This window comes from Triturus cristatus, chromosome 8 (assembly GCF_964204655.1).
Source record: "Triturus cristatus chromosome 8, aTriCri1.1, whole genome shotgun sequence".
Lineage (NCBI taxonomy): Eukaryota > Metazoa > Chordata > Amphibia > Caudata > Salamandridae > Triturus > Triturus cristatus.
In genome coordinates, this window is record NC_140591.1 from 773,080,431 (window position 1) to 773,100,680 (window position 20,250).

At 42.8% G+C, this 20,250-nt stretch overlaps 1 protein-coding gene across 2 annotated transcripts; it reads left to right on the plus strand.

Moving 5' to 3' along the window:
- Window positions 1–480: 480 nt before the first annotated feature.
- Window positions 481–19,101, plus strand: LOC146805070 (histone H2A, embryonic-like). 2 transcript variants are annotated; one of them, XM_085620462.1, is made up of 2 exons: window positions 481–568; window positions 18,598–19,101. In XM_085620462.1, exon 2 carries the CDS (start codon window positions 18,606–18,608, stop codon window positions 19,017–19,019), a length of 414 nt encoding a protein of 137 aa, XP_085476588.1. In that variant the 5' UTR covers window positions 481–568; window positions 18,598–18,605; the 3' UTR covers window positions 19,020–19,101. The 2 variants fall into 2 exon arrangements, with proteins under 2 accessions (XP_085476588.1, XP_085476589.1); XM_085620463.1 differs by lacking the exon at window positions 481–568 and adding an exon at window positions 16,973–17,111.
- The last annotated feature ends 1,149 nt before the right edge of the window (window positions 19,102–20,250 follow it).

Consider the following 20,250-nt stretch of genomic DNA (forward strand, 5'->3'; position numbering starts at 1 on the left):
AAAGCAGAGGAGGTTTTAGGGGGGAGACACCTAAAATAAAAGTGCTGGCCTTTAAAAAATCGGGACTATTGGTATGCACTCACACCAAGAGCTGGTTTTCAACCAAGAGCACTTTGCATTCTGGGATGTGTAGTTTTATGTTCACTGTGTTGTGCGGGGATCAAATAGGCTTCCCTAACTTGCTGGGCAGGGTTGACCCCAATACAAGCTTTATTAAGGTATTCCATGTGACCTTTGGCTGCTCGGCTTCTACACAGCAAGTATCTGAAGTGAAAAGGTGAAAAACTAACTGCAACAGTCAGCATTTTGTTGCTGAAATGAAATACTGTTCATGCAAATTTATGGCATTGTTTACCCCTTTTAATAAACACTTCGCTTTCCACGTTTCCAACAGAAAGGGAGGAGTGGGGCGGGCCTGCGATGGCAGCACAGGTGGACTTAACAAATACAATTAATTACGAGTCTGGAGCCTTGGTGGGAGGCACGGGGGTGGGGGTTTAAAAGCGCATTTTTAGGGAACGGAGCGGCGTCGTGGAGATGTTTGCGCGCTGAAACGTGAACTAAAACGGTAACCTGATTGCTCTCGTCTTTTGAAGTTCAGTGTTTTGCAGCCTAAGAAATTAATTAATTGCACAGTATATAAGTATGTCTTTTAACAACAGATGTGTCTTACGACACTTCAGTAAATATCTAGCAGTTTGTTATGAGTTGCGCCATAGGCCTGTGCGTAGAAGAATGGCCTTTACGACTTTTATAAGCGCTTCTGCAGACGGTATTTTAAGTTCTTACTACGAGTCCGTGAAACGCTTACTAACTCGTTACTACGATGGGACATTCACCTTCCATAATGTGTGGTTTTTTTTTTTTTTTTTTTTTTTTTTTTATGTCCGTTGAGGTGAATTCGACTACCGTCCAAGGCCTGTTTAATTCGGTTAGCCAGCAAGCTTTGCTTCGTGTCACACTGGCTGGCATCTTATTGAGTTGCACCGAGGATTATCTAACTGCTTTTACACTGGCGTGAGCAGCTAAAAGGCGTCGTAGTTGATTGGCGTTCCCTGGCGCAAGGGCTTGCCTCGACAATTTAGACATGCAGTGCCCCCCCCCCCCCCCCCCCAACCAAGTATTTCTGTGAATGCTGAATCATTTTCGCATAACTTAAAACTAAATACCTCTAAATTCCTAGTAGCCACATGTTACCTCCCGTAGCCAGTCTAAACTGATAGAAGTGCCGGTACCCACTATTTCGAGTACCCGTTTACTCTTGAGAAGTGCTGCCACTCTCTAAGACTAAGTATTGCGGCACAATTGAGAAGTGCAGGTGACCACTTTCAAATTGAAGAAGGGCAGGCACGCTGTGCGACAGTGCCTGCCCGTTTAAACCACGGTATATGGAGGAAGTCTAGGGGCTGCCCACCACACGGTTAATAGATGTAGTTATTCACCACTGCAGGTTGCCTACAGACAGAACCACAAACCAACTATCCACCGGTCTACTTGAAGATATTAAAATATTGGGTTATATATTTACTTGCTCAAGCATCGGCTCCCTGTACTCAATCTGTCAACCCTTCCTCTGTGGCAAGGCACCAACCCTTCCAGACTAGAGTGTGTGCCCTATTCTTGTCTGCCACCTGTCGTAGCGAGTCAACTAATGCCCCAACCTGGAAAAAAAATCAAAGCAAGCCAATAGGCGACCATGACCTTTAAAGGGGGGGGAGGGAAACCAAAGAACCCTTACCTGACAGGACCACAGCGCACTTGCAATGTGGCGAGTGGTCCAGCATATCCCTAACTGCCTGAGACCTCACCTCTGTCCCCAGACTGGCCAATCCCAACACACCCTGGGCTTGAACTGCCCACCACCCCAAAGCATCCCGGGGGGAGGACATCCAAGGGGTGTGAATCTTCCTCTTCCCCCCCAACACACGCACCCACCACTCCGGAAAGCATATGAAGCCTGAACACCGCCATTCGAGTCATTATGGAACTTTCCAACCCTGGCATTTTGTGTGGTTGCTTAATGCATTGTGGGTGTCGTAGTCTTGTCTTACTTGCATTGAACTAATTATACGAACGTATGTGACATCGGTGGTTTATATAGGTGAAGTCAGGACTGAAGGCAGCCATTAAAGACCTGGGGACTGGAGGTGTGTGCTCACTTTTAAATGTTAACATCTCTGTTGCCAAGCATTAACTGCTGTATCGGAGATTCATTCAGCCAGTTCTCATCTGTTATAGACCTGTTAGTATTGTTTGCTTTCTGTGATATGAATGGGTGCAGACTACACAGCGCCTCAAAGAAAATCCCAGAGCAGGTGATTCGGTGCTTCTCGTGGCGCGTAGCCATCACTCTGCCCATGAAACATGTTTTAAAGGGGCAGTTTACCATTTGAGTAAATTATCAAACATACTTTATTTGGTTAAAATGTAACCATAGGATACATAAAACAATTAAACATAACACCAAATACAGCACAATGATATTAATTATATTTAAGTGTAAAACAAAAAAGCGTACATACTAAAAAAATTGCCCAAAAGGGCTTCAGTGAGCACATAATGCTTAGTCCGACCAGCATCCGAGCCGTGGTACACTCGTCAGCATGAAATAGATGCTCAAATATCCCGAGCCGGTGGTGTAACAAGCAGTGCGGGGGGGAGGCTCCAGGGGGCCCCCTCAGCACAGTAATCTGTCCTGAGAGCTCCTGAGTGAGTCCGGGGGAGGGCTCTACCATGTACTTTGCTCTGGCTTAAAAACCAGGAAGTGACGCCTTTTTAAAGGCCAATGCAAAAACGGGTATGTAGTTCCTGATAGTGGAAAATGGGAGTGACATCCTAGAAAGACAATAGGTTGTCCTCTACGAAGGGGGGGAGGGAGGGGATCCCTCCTTTCGGAATTAGGGCCCTTACACACCCAGCCAGCTGTGTGTCGTGCTTCATAGGGCATGCTCCTCGTCAGGTCAGAGCTGAAATCCCTCACAGGCACCCTATGAGGGGCTCTTTGGCAGAGATCTTTTATTCCTTGCTGTTTGGTGCTGTGGATGTGAGGGGCCTAAAGGCGTAGATGTGTTGATCGTGTAGGTCAATAGACTGTGCAAATTAAAACTGGAGTAAAAGATCAGGCAGAACAATTTTAATAACACTGGCATCCAACCTAGTTAAAATAGGAGTGGCGATTACCTGATATGTTTCAGGGTGTTGTGCTCAGTCTCATGTGGTCAACATGTTTCTTGCCTATTGGTCGAAATGATCTGTCGGCAATTCTTCAGTACCTTATGGGAGAATAGCTACACTACATCTATGGTATTGTGGTGTAATAACCTCGATATACCACAAACTCACACCTAAAGGTGATTTACCTGTAGATGGAGTGGCCATGGTATTGTGGTGTACTAACTTTGATATACCACAAATCACACCTAAAGGTGATTTACCTGTAGATGGAGTGGCCATGGTATTGTGGTGTACTAACCTCGATATACCACAAATCACACCTAAAGGTGATTTACCTGTAGATGGAGTGGCCATGGTATTGTGGTGTACTAACCTCGATATACCACAAATCACACCTAAAGGTGATTTACCTGTAGATGTAGTGGCCATGGTATTGTGGTGTACTAACCTCGATATACCACAAATCACACCTAAAGGTGATTTACCTGTAGATGGAGTGGCCATGGTATTGTGGTGTACTAACCTCGATATACCACAAATCACACCTAAAGGTGATTTACCTGTAGATGGAGTGGCCATGGTATTGTGGTGTACTAACCTCGATATACCACAAATCACACCTAAAGGTGATTTACCTGTAGATGGAGTGGCCATGGTATTGTGGTGTACTAACCTCGATATACCACAAATCACACCTAAAGGTGATTTACCTGTAGATGGAGTGGCCATGGTATTGTGGTGTACTAACTTCGATATACCACAAATCACACCTAAAGGTGATTTACCTGTAGATGGAGTGGCCATGGTATTGTGGTGTACTAACCTCGATATACCACAAATCACACCTAAAGGTGATTTACCTGTAGATGGAGTGGCCATGGTATTGTGGTGTACTAACCTCGATATACCACAAATCCCACCTAAAGGTGATTTACCTGTAGATGGAGTGGCCAATCTAAGAACTATAGTCAATTAGCCCCATTAACTTCCGGCAAGTAAATCACTTCCAGCAAGTAAATCACACATGGGAGTGTCCTGTCACGCAAGGGCTGCAAAGGTGGCGGTAGACCTACCTCACACTGCTGGAGCCAGGTTAAAGGCCCCAACTCGCAAAGGTCTGTGGGCTATAACCAAGGAGAAGGCTATAGAAGCAGGTAGCAATGTCTTCAATTTATCAGATCCTGTCTCGGGACTATGGCAAGATTAATTCCATGGGGGATATCCAGGAGCTTAATTGCACTGTTTAGAAAGCTGCCTTTACACAGGCGGGCATAAACACCCATAAGCATCAGGAGGTGTAGCATATCTGGCCTCACTTGTTTACATTTTTAATATTTTAAGAGGTATTAATCTTTTTCTTGGCAAGGTAAAATGTGGACACTGGGCTGTTTTTTATTGCACTCCTACGGCCTAGTGAACTATGAGCAGACAGCCCTTGGGGAAGCTGATTAATAGTTCTAAAAATGTATCCTAAACCTTGTGAATAGCTGTCTGTTACAGGCGTTGGTCACCCATGTCTGGTATTGTTGAGTTGACAGTACTGTTTATCAAGTAATGAGCAGCAGTTTTTTTTTTAAATTTGTTTCTTTCTCTTAAAACAATTACACATGTTCTTTGGGTTTTTTTTTTTTTTTTTTTTTTAGCCACTCGTAATTTGCTTTGCTTATTCTTTCAGGGCATGAATAGAAGTCTGGATGACCCACAATGGTACACTTGGCTTGCATATATCCAAGCCATGAGGTCGCTCTTAAACTCTCCAGGCTAAAATAATCCCTAATAATTGCTCCCTTCAAGGTTGACTCACTCTAGTACCGTACATATATCTACCATAACAATGGTCTTAGTGCAACAGATTCCAAGGTGTATTTAATACCCAATTCGTCTTGGCTTTCAAAGGTTGAAATGCTTTGGAGGACAGCCACTAAATGTCTGGCTAACCTGTTCTCCTCAATCTGGATGACACTACAATCTCTCTCCCACGCCCCCCCCCCCCCAAATGTCACTGCTATACCATGAGGCAGACTCACATTTGCCATCATAAACTTAAAGGTCCTTGATTGGTTTCCTGCCCATCTTTGCACTGAAATCCATAACTGTTCCCCCAAGAGTGAGCAAGCATTCTTTTTGAACTGAACAAGGGACCCTATGTGTTCTGTCATCAAACATGCCCAAATAGTTAAAAGTATGAACTTGTGTAGTGTTAATTTTATTCTAAAATTAGCTTTTAGTGGGCTTAGAGCACCGATGACCATTGTGTGTGATTTATGGAAAGATCAAAGTGCTCCAGAAAATCTGCAAAGGTGTCCAGTATGAGTTGCACCCCCATAGCCATCCTCAACATCAGGATGGCATAATCAGCATAAAGTAGAACTGGTAACAGGCGTGGGCCCCACAAGGAACACAATTTCTCTTTTTCTTGGTTCAACGCCATCTCTAAGTGTTTGACATAAATGGTAAACAAAAATGGGGCCAGGATGCGCCCCTACATGACGACTCTGGTTATGGGAAAAGATCTTGTACAACAACCATACTGCCCGAACCTCAGACATGTCCCTGTGAATGTCCCCCAAAAAGGACCCCAGTGCTGGGTCTACCCCATTGACGTTGCCCAAAGCGTTGTATGGTTCACCAGCTCAAATGCTGAGGTAAGAACCAGAGAACTCAAATCTGGTACCTTTCTTAGCCATGGTGTACTTCGGGGTTATTGGGTGCAGGTTCAGGCACTGGTCGATGGTACTTAAGCTAGGCCTGAACCAGTACTGTAGGTCGGAAATTATTCTCCTTATTCCAAAGGGATAGCCTTTTTAAGATCACCTGGCCCAAGACCTCTTCACAGCTGTATCAGTTAAGGAGATGGGCCTGTAGCATATTGGGTCATCTCGGTCACCCGTTTTGAAAATGGGCACAAGGATGGATTGAGCCCACAAACTAGAAGGACCTGATTACACAGCATCATTTAATACCTTGGCTAGCAGGGGGTCCAGATAAATGGGTCACTCCTAAAGAGATCTGCTGGAACTCCATCTGGGCCTGGGGCCTTATTTCAGCTAACGTCATAGGGCCTGCAACTTCAATTGTAAAGCTTTTTTTCCATCTCCCAACGGCTCCACCATGCTGGGTTGAATTGAGGGCCCCAATTAACCTCAAGGGAGTTTATACGAGAAAAAATGATCAAACCATTTTTCTTCACCGATTACTGAGGTCAAAATTACTGCATACTCAGTTGCTAGGATTGGATTATAACCCTCCAAAAGGTGATGCCATAGCGAAGGGTGCTGGTGCTCAGTAGCTGGTCTCAAGCTTCATCCTTAATTGACTTTTTTGCTATCCTTAGTAGCCTTTTTTTTTTTTTTTTTTTTACAAATCCCACATATGTTTCACTTTCATTCCAGGATGAGTGTTTGAGGGCTATTAGTAACATTGAGAGCATCCCTCACTACAGAAAAGGCAGTTTAAACATCTTTGGGCTCAATCGGAATTTATCCAGCGTTGAAGCTCGCTGGCCCATGAAAAATAGGTTTCCACAGAACTCCTCGGATCGCTTTTGTCCCTTTCAGACGCCGGCTCTGATCTGTGGGAGCTAGATGTTGGCATGGCCTGACGGACACTTTCTGACATGGATACTTTTAACAACAAAACCAGTGGATTGTGGTTGCTCCACCCAGACCATGAGACCCTGTAGTCAGTTAAAAAAAAAAAATAGGATGGGGTGAGGAGATTAGGATGGAATGCACTCACCTCGTACCGACATCAGTAGGATCCCCTGAGGAGCTTGGTATAACCAAGTTCAAGGATTGAACTAAAGCTTGCCTGTTCACCTTGGGCGGTGTGCTCAAAACAAACCATTATGGGTTCATCTCCCTCCTGGAGGAAAACCTGGAAGATCTGGCAAACTTTGACCAGGAGGAATATTAAAATCGCCCATAACCACCTACTATTGGGATAGGAGATGGTCCTAGAGCAGGACGCTAAAGTGTCTTGCATGCCTCTATGATCGTACCCATAGAGGCAATGACGTCAGAGTGGGAGGAATGACCAATTGAAACAGAAGGGTATTTCATTGCCAGGGCTGGTGGGCCAAGAATTTACTTTGCAGCTGCATTAAAAAATGCTTTTTATATGGTCTTATGTGTTAAAACTAGGTCTTCATTATTTCGCAAAGTCACTACTCATCATGCAGCTTTTGCTTTGGGAGGGGGGAGGGACGAGCGTTGTTATCCTCTGGTAGGTGATGTAGATAAGAGACCTGAAAGACTGAGTGACGTGGGAGAGGTATTAGGGGGTGGGATCCTCCCCTAGTTGGGACGACAGACTAGTACTGTTCCACTTACATACCCTATCTTAATGTGTCCACCGGCTTTCGGACGTAGGTGGCAAATTCTGTTAATCAATAAAATTACTTAAAAGATAAACTGACTTAGTCTCAATAATTCAAAGCCAATTGCTTTTTGTGTGGAAATATTTTCCTGTGATGCACATTTAAATGGGGGGTGGGGGGGAGGAACACTCCCATACATGTTTCAAATACACCTGCATGTTAGGAGGCACTGTATTGTGCTATAAACATTATATTGAATGGTATTTTTGTGTGTAATTGTTTATTTTTAAATGTAAAATGTTCATTGCAAATGTGACGTTGGCATGCGTTATTACAAAGGATATGCCACCAAAAGAAGAGGGGGCGCATTTTTTTTTTTTTTAGTTAAATAGTTTTTATTGATAATAAGAGCACATGAGTACAGGTAAAGACTAATCAATAATGTTCAAAATGTAAGTATACAAACATTCTAAAAAATAGTAACTGTATAATAGGATAATTACATAGAAAAGGTTACAGAGTATAAAAGCATTTATAATAACGTGCCTAAAAAAGAGTATACCTAAGGAAAATGATGAGACTAGGAAATTGCAGTGGTATACAAAGAACCTATGTGAATGTTAGAAGGAATATAATATTTAAAGGGGTAGAGTCATTTTTATAGAGTAAAGAGATAAGAAAGAAGAGAACGAGAAAAAGAAAGGAAACGAGTGAAGAGAAGAGAGGAAGAGAAGGAGAACTCGGTAGTGAGGATAAAAAGGGGTTATAATGATAAGTCGTAAAAGGTAGCCATAGTAAATCAGATTTAATTTGAAGATGGATAGAAGATTGAGGAATAGAGGCAATTCTATGCTCATCACATATATAGTTCCACCAATGTAAAAAGGACAATTTAGAATTGTCTTTCCAGCAGGTTAATATGACTTTAAGAGCCACCGCAAGAAATAAATCAAATAAAGGAGATGTGGGATTAGCTTGAGCCAAATCAGGTGACATGGTGCCTAGAAATACATTATGAATACTAAGTTGAGTTTTGTAAAAGAAGATCAGGGTACACTTTGACCATATAGCAGTCCAAAATGCATAAACCTTGGGGCAATAGAACAATACATGCAATAAAGAACCTTCAGCATTAAGACAAGACCAACAAAATGATGAAGCAGAGTGGTTAAACTTGTGTAACAAAAGGGGAGTAATGACCACTCTATTATAAATAAAGTACAGGGACTGTGTGATATTAGCAGCTTTGGAAGTCTTGAATATTTTTTGCCAAAACTTATCCCATTGCGAGATCGACCAAGTCAAAGAAAGGTCATGTTCCCACTCTAGTTCAGCCTTAGATTTAGTCCGTGTACCAACAGGGGTAGATAAAGATTTATATATAAAAGAGGCACTAGGCACGGTATCAGCAGAAATTTGATATAATGGAGTATCAGGAAGAAAAGGAGGGGTTGGTAGAGAGAAACATTTCTGTACACAATCCTGAAGTATTGAGGCTAGAGTATTATATTGTTGAATACAGGAGTCAGGTAATCGAAAAGATTCTTGCAACTGATGAAAAGAAAGAATTACATTATTCATAAACATTAGGTGTACAAAAATAAGACCCTTTTCTTTCCATTGTTTGTAGTAAAATGATTTGTGACGAAACTTAATGTATTTATTAAACCAAAGTGATGACGCTAGAAAAGATTGATAGTCATCCAAATTCGTAAAGAAAAGTGCTTGTAACAAGGATTGAGAATGTTTCAGAATTGGGTATTTGGAAACAAAAGTATAATTAGTCATGTGGACAACATCTCTCATTGAAAAATCATTTAACAGTGAACACTCAACATTGACCCATGGAGGTTTAGGTGAATCCTGGTAATCTTTAGATAAAGCATAACATTGACGAATCAGAAAGGCGTTATGATATAAAGCAAAATCAGGGAATCTTACCCCCCCCCCCCCTCATTCTTAGGACGAATCAGTTTGGACAAAGCAATACGTGCATGTTTATTATTCCAGAGAAATTTAGTGCATAATGAGTGAAGCTGAGAAAAATAATATTTAGGGATTTTAAAAGGTAACATAGATAGTATGAATAGAATCTGAGGGACAATCATCATTTTAATTGTATCAAGTCTACCCCACCCAAGAGAGGAACAGAGGAGACCAGAGGTTTAACAAATTAGTAATTTTAAGTTAAGGTAGTTAAATTATGGGACAATGTGTCACGAATGTTGGGGGAGAACCATATGCCAAGATATTTAATTTTTTGGGGACACCAGGTGAAATTAGATGAGTCACACATGTATCTAAAACATGAAGGGTTTAAGGGTAAGATTTCAGTTTTAGAAAAATTTAATTTGTAGCCAGAAACCTTAGCAAATGATGCAATTTCCTGCAAAAAGGGGGGTAGGGAAGACACAGGATGAGACATATAAATAAGAACATCACCAGCATATGCAGATAATTTAATTTGTCGGGACTTGAAGTTAACCAGAAATGAGAGGGTTATTTCTAATATGTTCCAGAAAAGGTTCTAAGCATAATAAGAAAAGAAGTGGTGAAATGGGGCAGCCCTGACGAGTACCTCTTTGAAGGGAAAAATAAGGGGAAAATAGACCATTAACAAAAATACATGCTTTTGGATTGGTAAATAAGAATTTAACATATGAAATAAACTTTGGACCAAAACCAATGTAATGCATGAAATAAAAACGCCCAGTTAACACGATCGAAGGCTTTTTCTGCATCTAGGGATAAGGCAGCTAGTGGGGCTGGATAATTTCTACTAAGAGCAAGAACATTGGAAAACATTCTGGCGTTATCAGAGGCCAAACGACCTTTAACAAAGCCAACTTGGTCAGGCTTTATGAGAAGAGGGATCATTTTTTCCAAACGGGAAGCTAAAATTTTTGCAAAAATCTTACAATCCTAATTAAGGATATAGGATGAGAATTTTTGTAAAAGGAGGGGTCTTTATCTGGTTTGGGAATTACAATAATAAGGGCTTCCAGAAAAGAGCCACGGGCTTGGGAATTGGATATAAAGGAATTAAAAAGTTGTAACAATTTGGGAGCAAAAATTGAGGAGAAAGAGGAAAATAATTCTATTGAAAATCCATCAGGACCAGGAGCCTTCGCTTTTTTCAAAGATTTAAGAGCATCGGTTAATTCTTGTAAAGAGATGTCTTCTTCAAGGGGTTCGAAATTATCCTGGGAAATTTTAGGCTTGGGGATATCATGGAAAAAAGAAGTAAGATCATCTTCAGAGGGCATGATAGTTTGTGTGTATAAGAGATTGTAGTATGATTGAAATGTGGAGATAATATCGGAATCCGATGACAGGAGTGTGTTTGATTCCGAATGAATTGGGCCAATAACTTTACGTTCTGATTTAATTTTTAAATCTAGCATTTTCCCAGCTTTATTTTGACCTCCATGGTATTTCAATTTGATCTTAAGGAGGATGTTACAAGCATCCGCAGTGACAATTTATTCAGTGAGGATTTAGCCTTAATCAAATCTTGTAGTGATGAGGGAGATTTAGAATAATAATAATTGTGTTCTAATGTTTTTAGAAGGGTTAGGGTATCTTTATATTTAGTTTGCAGTAATCTTTTTTCTTGAGGAGTAAGCAATAGTGAATGCTCTGAAGGAAGCATTAAATGCGTCCCAATTGTTGTGAAAGGAAGGGTCTAAAGAGTTATTAAAGGTAAAAAATTCCTTAATGAAAGAGGTCGCTTCTAAAATAAAGGAATGATCCAATAGGAGGAAATTATTGAAGCGCCATCTACCTTGTTTACATGTGGTGAGAGATAGGTCGATAAGGGTGGAGACAGGAGCATGGTCAGAAATAAATATGGATCCAATATCAGAAGATTGGAGACATGGTAGCAGTGATTTGGAAACTAAAATATAATCTATACGAGATCTGGTATGATGGACGGGTGAAAAAAAAGGTAAGTTCTAAGGTATCTGGGTTACATGTTTTCCACGTATCAAATAATGGGCGAGAGAAAAGGGCTGCTTGAAATGATTTGTGAGTTTTGTCAGGTTTAAACTTACAATTGGATTGTCTATCAGTAAATGGGTCTAACCAATTGTTAAAATCCCCCCCAATCACAATATTAGGATTAGCAATTGACAATAGTTTCTGCTTCATAGAATGCCAGAATTCAGAATCTGGTTTAACAAGACCATAAATGTTGAAAAAAGTTATTTGTCTTTTATTTATAACAACCTCTGCCAATACCCACCGACCATCAGGGTCACATTCTGAGGAAATAATCTGTGCATTAATAGATTTATGAAATAATATAGCGACACCATCATGACTATCAATCGCAGGAGAATAAACAATTTGATTAACCCACTGGCGTTTAAGTTTAAGGGATTCTTTGTCATTACAATGGGTTTCCTGTAAAAAAGCAACTTGGGTATTAAGTTTAGCAAGGTGAGACAATACCTTTTGACGTTTGACTGGATGACCAAGACCACGAACATTCCACGAAGTCACATTAACCATAATTCTGGGAGCAGGTAAACATGAGGGAACAGGAACACAAAACTGCAAAATCGACAAAAGAAGGAAAAACAATGTTCAATATGTGAAGAGAGCGACTTAGTATTCAAGATGAGACAGGTACAGAAAAACCTGATTACAGCTGAGTAAGAGTGAGTAGGTAAAGAGAAGAGACAGACAAAGAAACAAAAGAGCGAAATAGAAACATGTAAACAGATCGAGGAATAACATCCAGATCTGTAAAGAACAAAGAGAAGTCATAGAGAGGAGCAGAGAGACGCCAGAGGACATGAACCACGACAATAACTATAATGAAGGAAAGAGAGAGAAAGCCACAAAAATATTGATGATATAAAATATTGATGATATAAACCATCAACAAAAAACTTTAAAGAAACCAATTAACAGAATACGGTGTAACAATCCATAAGAGGAATTAGTCCAGGATTAGTATCCATGCCATGTGACGGGGGACTCCGAAGAAAAAGTTTAAGTTTTTCCGGATCGTCAAATGATTGTGATCGTCCTTCATGAGTAATTTTGCAGAGACATGGATGAAGAATTCCATACTGAATGTTGAGACGTCTCATATGTGGGCGTAAAGCAAGAAATTCTTTGCGACGAGCATTGGTTGCATTGGAGACATCTTGCGATAAAGAGATCGTGACCTGACCAAATAAGACTCCTTTTGAGTCTAACAGCTTTCAAAATATGGATCAGTTCAGTAAATTCAAGAAAGAGCATAATAATGCCACAAGGTTTATTTGCAGCAGGGTTTAATCGACCTAGGCGGTGTGCTCTTTGAATATTAAGAGGACCTGGAGAGGATGTGAGATCAAGGAGCTCTGGAAGGAATTTCTGAAGAAAGGATACCATGTCAGACCCTTAAATATTTTCCGGAAGACCATAAAGGCGTAGGTTATTTCTGCGATTGCGATTTTCAAGGTCCTCCGTGTGTATCTTCAATTTATGAATTTCCTGTTCAAGAAGCGGAATTTTTGTAGAGGCAACCTGTAAGTCACTAACACGTTGTTCCAGATCGAAAACTTTGCTTTCCATGACGATCCATCTTTCTTCAATTTGTTTCAATTTATCATTAGTGGCTGACATGAAGGGTTGAAGGCCACGGACTTCATCAAGGATGGAGTCCAGAACAGGATTTTGAGAAGAGTGGATAGGAGAAGGCGGGTCATTCTTATGACGTTTAGGTTTTGTACCGGAGGTGGAAGATTTGATAGAGTGGGAATCAGTAGACATTGTGCCAAGTAAAAGAAAACACCAAAGAAATGCAGTAAGGTAAAGGAGGAGCCACCATACGCCAGGGCAAATTCAATGAAAGCCAAATCGTTGAAGGAGGTCGTCCAAAAATTGAAGTGGATACGAAAATGGCACCACAAAAATAAAAATACTATTAGAATTAGGCATGGACGACGTGATCTAAAATGGCAGTAACATACGTTTTTGTGAAGAAATAATTATCATTTGCTGAAATATGGTGAGGTAAACTCCTGGCTCTTAATCTGTAAATATAGGCTTCAATAAGGAGGGCAACATCCTAAGACGCAATGCAACACATGACGCTGCCCTCAAAACTGCTGACGCATAAGTCACAATTGCCAAGAAGACCTCATCTTGAAAGTGGTATCCAGGCTCACCGCATCTTCAATAATCTACTAAATGGTAGCCGGGAGTCAGTCTGACTTCATTAAAACTTTACCACAGTGTGGGCAGCAATTTACATTTCTCAGTTAAATTGAATTTACAGCATACAGTGGCAGCACTCCTCAAAAGTATCTTCCATTGATAACACTGCATTTAGCAACAAAATGTAGTTCATTGAGTAGATAACAACGCTGAAAACATTGCCAATGGAGAATGTTCATGTCGACCTCACCGCCAAACCTTCAAGAAGTAGAGCCTTCAATGGCAACGTACTCGTACTCCCCATTGCGCCGCCATCTTAGGAGCCGTGCTGAGGACAACACAAGAACCTCAATTAAGGTGTGTGGAACGCGTTCTCAGAGCGCCGCAGCACCTCCTCTGTTCTCGCTACAGTCCGCTTGCAGTAGCGCTAGCGGGGAACGACCTCCCGAAGCTCCGTGTACCGGAATCCAAACTGTCACACGAGGCTCACCGAAGCTTACAGAAAAGCCGCCATCTTGCGTGCGCGCGCGTCACGCTCCCAGAGGGGGCGCATTTACTTCCCATGGACTGACCTATTTGCTTAGGTAATGGTGGTTAGGTTTTGCCTACAGGCTGCCTTGGATGTTTGTCAGACTTTTTTTGCTTATGACGAGATGGATTCATCTCACTTCCCTGTGCCCAACTGAAGGGCTCTTCATCCCTATTCTTGTTTGCTGTGCCTGAACAATTCGTTCTCCCTTTATTTTGATTGGATAGCATGTATCAGAGCTACTGTCAGACCTTGCATATGAAAGGCTATTTTCTCTCCCTCGTTCTGTCCCTGCCCCACTTTTCCTCCATTCCACTCACTGTCTTTATTAAGCCCAGCACCCACAACTGCCTCTTGACCTTCCGCCCTCTCACGCTTCACACTGATCTTTAAACAAATTTTCTTCAAGCATACATTGTGCATAAATGTCATGACAACCGGAAACCCTTGTGCACTAGGGGACCTTCTAGCCTCCTGCTAGCACGGCTTAGGTTTCCTTGTCTCACTGTATAGCAGCCCATCCTCCCAGCCAACATAATGCCTTCCAACCACTCCCTTGCTGACCTGTCTCTAGGCTTCCATTCAAGTCCCCCAAGAGCCAGGCACACAACTTGTGCCTGCTAACCTATCTCATGGGTAGATAACGAATTCTATCACCAATCAGCCGCTAACAGACCCTGTAGCCAGGGCCACTGAAATTGTGCGATTCTACTGGGTTTTGTATCGATTTGCTGCATAATCTGTCAATTTTAACATCTTTCTTGCTCCAACAGATCTAAAGTTACTGAAACATGGCTACACTTCTTCCTGTGAACGGGAAGGCACTAGTCACAGGTTGACTGGCCATCTTACAGTTGCTTATTGCTGTGGTCTAAGCCATGTAGGCATGTGGCCTTGCTACCAAACCAGGCCAGTCAAATCACTGCAAACTGACAGCTCCGTGCTTCCCTTTCCACCCCTAAGTCAACCATTGATTTATACCTGGGCTCGGGTGATCGAATACTCCATCGTTCCACTAGCTAACAGACCTGTGCCATTGGCATTAGGAAGAAATTACTCTGATTTGAGAGGCTTTCTTTCAACCATAGTCCTGTAAGCACTGTTCTCCTTTAGGCTCGGGCCCCTTCCTTCCATCGTCAATAGCTTCCAATGCATGGCGTTTGGATGGATGTGCTTCAGGGAGTCTAGCTCCTTTTTCCAATTGCCCTGTTCTACTAGGTTGAGTGCAACAGGGCCCTCTATGGTCCCTTAACCCACAGTCGGCACACTTACTGCAATGGGTGCAGCTCTTACAGGGTCTTTCATCTGACAGTCCCATTTGTAAAGCTCATCACATTGGGCTTTGAAGATGCTTCCTGTCCTTCCTTCTCCTTGTGTTCCTGACTTGGAACTCCATTCCTTTTTGCTGGTGATCTCCTTGAACCCATTTGGACTAGCCCTGGCCCTCATCCTCTGGTTTGAAGCCAGACTGCGTACCTCTCTGCTCTTTCCTTGGATCCATGCAGCTCCAACTTTGTTAACCTGGTTAACTATTCGCTTAGTCGTTCCTGCAAGCTTCTCTGGATCCTTCCTCCTCTTCCCCCCCCCCCCCCCTTTACAATACCAGTCAAAGTGGGGCAAAGCACTCCTTTCACTTTGCACAGCAGTGGACATAAACTGGTGGAAAGTGTTGATAAAGTGTTTACTTTCCAGCACAAAACATTTCTACTCTAGAAAAAAAGCCCTAAAACTAACAAATAGTGCTTTGCGCTATTGTGCATCACAGAGGCATCCCATTGGTTGGGCATTCTGACATATGATTGGTTTTTGATGCAAAGTCTATCTACTGTTATTGGCGTACCGCAGATGAGGAGAAATGGTTATTCCTCCTAACCTTTCTCACAAAGCATGTGTGCTGTGCTGTGCATTACATGTTCTATTTGGGAGAAGTTAAGTATGTCTAAGATCTGTACTTTTTACTGAAAGTTGACCTGTATGTAAAATATCATGCACGCCCCTTGGCACTATGGTGCAAGTGTCTCTGCATTGCACCGGGCAGCCTGAAAGAGCACAGGCTAAGAGCAGCAGCAGCGCCCTATCTTTTCAGATGTTACTGCCCTCCACTCTCATCCGAGCCCAGTGCAGTGCTGCGGGGTTAGAATCTGGTAAAGCTCCACCTTTGAGTCTCACGGTCACCATATCTGGTTAAGGGCATGAACATCTCTATAGTCGATCCAAGTCACCCACTCATTCTAATCCTGCAAAACCCCACGAAGCTGTTGCAAATGGATCAGTATCCACTTGTGGCTTCAAGTCTCTGAAGGGCCTGAACTGGCTCCAGCCTTTGCATCAGAGCTGACTTCGCGGACTTATTTCAAGTGATCAGGTAGAGGTGTTCTCCAAATAAATCGAAGTGGCGGTGTTAGATCAATCATTCAAGGTTTGTACTCTGCAAGCAATGTTAGAGCTCGCAAACCTTTCAAAATATTCTGGCCTTGCACATGTGTGCACAAGCTCTCTTGGAGTATTCGTAAGTACATCTGCAGATCCAGATTGCCTCTCCCTGGTGTAGATTTCTTTATCCTCCTAAGCTTCTCAATAGGGGTCCTTTTTCCCCTAGAATGTTTTTCCCCTGCCTTTTTATTTCCATCCCTACTTTCCCTTTTCCTTTTCTTGTGGGCTTGTATTTCTCCTGGTTTTATCCCCTCTTTTCCTCTTATTAGCTTCTCGTCCTAACAAAGTCTTCTCTTCCACAGCCTTAGATTTCTGGGAAGGCAACTGCAAGGTTACAAAGCAGAACTTTACAGAACTGGGAAGAGCAGGCCATACTGTGCCAGACGCAGATAAAAGGTCTGGCCAGACTACAAATAAGAAAACGCAGTATGCTGCACCACTGCTGTTACACCCATGACGGAGACTGGAAGTAGTCCTTTGCATGCTTGGTGCACTCGCCAGGTAACAGGACAAGTCATTAACTTCACATTGTTGGGGACAGGCATAGGCCCCTGCACATATGCTAGATTAGTTTGTTGCCAGGGCCAAAATAAGTCGGCATACAAGATTTACCAGCAGTCCTGCAACCAGGGCAGGGGTATACTTGTATACCATGCAGAGGACATTCCTGTCCCAGCAGAAAGGCAACAAATTTATTTCTAATTGTGAAATTTGTGCCCCAGGATCCACCTTCTCCACAACTTGCTGCTGGGTACAATGCCACACAGTTGCACCAGCATTATACAAAATTTCCTGTAACCATGCATTACTTCCTCAATGCCTTGTTCGTCACTTATTTCTCTGCCATAATCCGGTAGCTTAAGGTATATTGAAAAAAACCAAAGAAGTGACTGAATTACTTGTAGCGATCTCGGCCACATACATTTGTTCTGGGCCACAATCTAACCTCTGCCCACCCACACATCCGCATACCACCTCAGACAGAAGCCAGCAATATGTGAATTGCCCCTGGTCTGGCTCCAGTAATAAATGTTTAGCCCAAACTGCCAGCTCAGGCACCCTCTGAACAGCCCTCTAGTTCACAAGTAAGCCTTGGTGGTTTATTTTGGATGATCATAGGCATCCTGCTTTGACTTCACCTCTTCCCAGCAAAATCTCCATTTCTCAAGAGTAATTACTGCTTGTCAACGCCAAGAAGGATAGTTCTAATAATGCTCGGGATGGAATCATGGTATCATGCGCAAGTGCCCAACTAGATATCCTGTCGCACAGCTTTGAGAATTGTGCACCATGGCAAACGATTACTGATTTCAGTGGAATGAGCCTACAGGATAGATGTAGCACAATCCCTTGGGGCCCCTTAATTCTTAATTTGTGTTAGTGGCTGGTTCTACCACTAATGTTGAAGTGGAGCGAAAAGTGAGTTTTAGATGGGGAAAGGAGTGACCAAGGCAGTAGCATGTATGACAGAACACACGAGTGCCAAAATCTATGGTGTTAGGAAAGAGGCATTATGTAGAAACTTGACTAAACACCCTAGCATTCGTTACTCTTGGCTTCTTAAAAGGAACCCCCTTTAAAAAAATGCATATTCCTCCCTGGATTTGCTTGACTACGAACTAAGTAGTAGGGTGAAATGCTACTTAACCAGTCATATCTCCAAAACATATAAAGCACTGTAAGTGTATCACTAGTCTGTTAATACCCCTCTTCTGCCCCAATCTTAATTTATTTCCTATATCCATTTTTTGGCTATTGTAAGCTGTGGTCAGGTCTCTGAAATCCATATTAAGCTTTGCATAAAGTGGGAAATTGTCACCCAATGGCATTAAGTAGATTGTGATCCAACCTTGCCTTAGGGAGGCTCCCTACATGGAAGTCTCTAAACTAAATGCCAGTTTCACAAGTACCACATAATGAATCGTAAGGTTGGCAACTATTTCACAATGACCCTCTTAACACAAATGCATGTTCTTTCTGTCTTCAGATTGCATTATGTCTGGATGTGGCAAGAAACCTGTCAAAGCTAGAATGATGCCAAAGACCAAATCTTTCAGAGCTGGCCTACAGTTTCCAGTTGGCCGTGTCCATCGTCTCCTGAGGAAGGGGCGGTATGCTGATCGGGTTGGCTGTGGTGCATCTGTTTATCTGGCGGCAGTTCTGGAATATTTGACTGCTGAAGTTCTGGAGTTGGCTGGAAATGCTGCCCGTGACAACAAGAAATCTCGTGTTGTGCCAAGACATCTGCAACTGGCTGTGAGGAATGATGAGGAACTGAACAGGCTGTTTGATGGTGTGACCATTGCTGAAGGGGGTGTGTTGCCGAACATACAGGTCCAACTTCTGCCCAAGAAGAACTCAAAGGGTTCTGCGTCAGAGCCCACAGCTGTTCAGTCTCTTGAATGCTAGCATCTTGTCTGGAAATCAAGATATTCTCATGCATTTTTCTTGTATTGTGTTAACAGGCTTTCATTAAAGATGCAGTTCTGGAGTTCATTGAGTTGGAGTGTTTTAAAATGGTGCAGAGTTTAAATGGTCACTGTTAGACTTGGGGGTCTCTAGTTGGCACAGGTATGCACTTGTGACAAATAGGAACCCTACCCTCTAGTCAGTGTAAGGGGGTACACTCCTAAAATAACCCCTGCTCACCCCCTTGGTAGCTTGGCACGAGCAGACAGGCTTATCTCAAGAGGCAGTGTGTAAAGCATTTGTGAACACATGAGGTAACCAAGTGACAACACTACAGATGGACACCACACAAGTTTTATATAAAAAATATCTATTCTTTAGATAGATTTACCACAAGACCATAAATGACAAAAAATCCACAATACTGTTACTTTAAGATGGTAGAATTTAGCTTAGTTCTCTTTAGTTCTTAAATGTGACACTTTAAGTCAATGTACCTTTAGATGCGACACGCAGGGCAACAAAAGTGTTGCAGTGATGTTGATGCGATGAAAGTTTGGTGCAAAGAAATAAAGACGTGAAGACCTTCCTGATGCGGCTCGCTTCTCCGATGTTGCGAGAGATCTCAGCTTGATGCGTCCGCTACAGCGGCGGCACCCTTGTCCAGAGATGCGGCGGCAGCAGCTCCGATGGCGGCACGCTTCAACGTGGATGCGAGGCGCTTTTCTTGATGCGGTTCAATGCGACGGCTATAGCGGGGTCATCCAAGATGCTGCGACGGCGACACCCTTCTTCCTCGATGCGAGACTCTTCTCTTGATGCGGTGCAATGCGTCAGCTATGATGGATGCGACGGCAACACGCTGCTTCGGTGTTGCGGGGCGCTTCTCGTGATGTGGTGCAATGCAACAGCTACAGCAGCGACACCCTTGTTCAGTGATGCGACGGCGACATGCTTCTTCTCCATGAGTCGCGCTTCCAGCTACTTGCAACACGCAGTCCCTCAGAAGGCCCAAACACAGCAGCAGGCACTTCCAAAGAACTCTGGGGAGCTGGTGGTTGAAGTATGTTGTCCCCGAGACTTCAGCAGGAGGCAAACTCTTTTCCAAGCCCTTGGAGATCCTTCAAAAGTTGAGCAAAAGTACACAGTTCCTTTCTCCTCTTTGGCAGTAGGCAACCCCTGCAGGCCAATCCCCCAGTTTCAGGGATAGTCTCTCCTCTGTTTCTTCTTG

Excerpts from the sequence above, each read along its gene's own strand:
- LOC146805070 (XM_085620462.1), top strand. The coding sequence starts at position 18,606 with ATGTCTGGATGTGGCAAGAAACCTGTCAAAGCTAGAATGATGCCAAAG.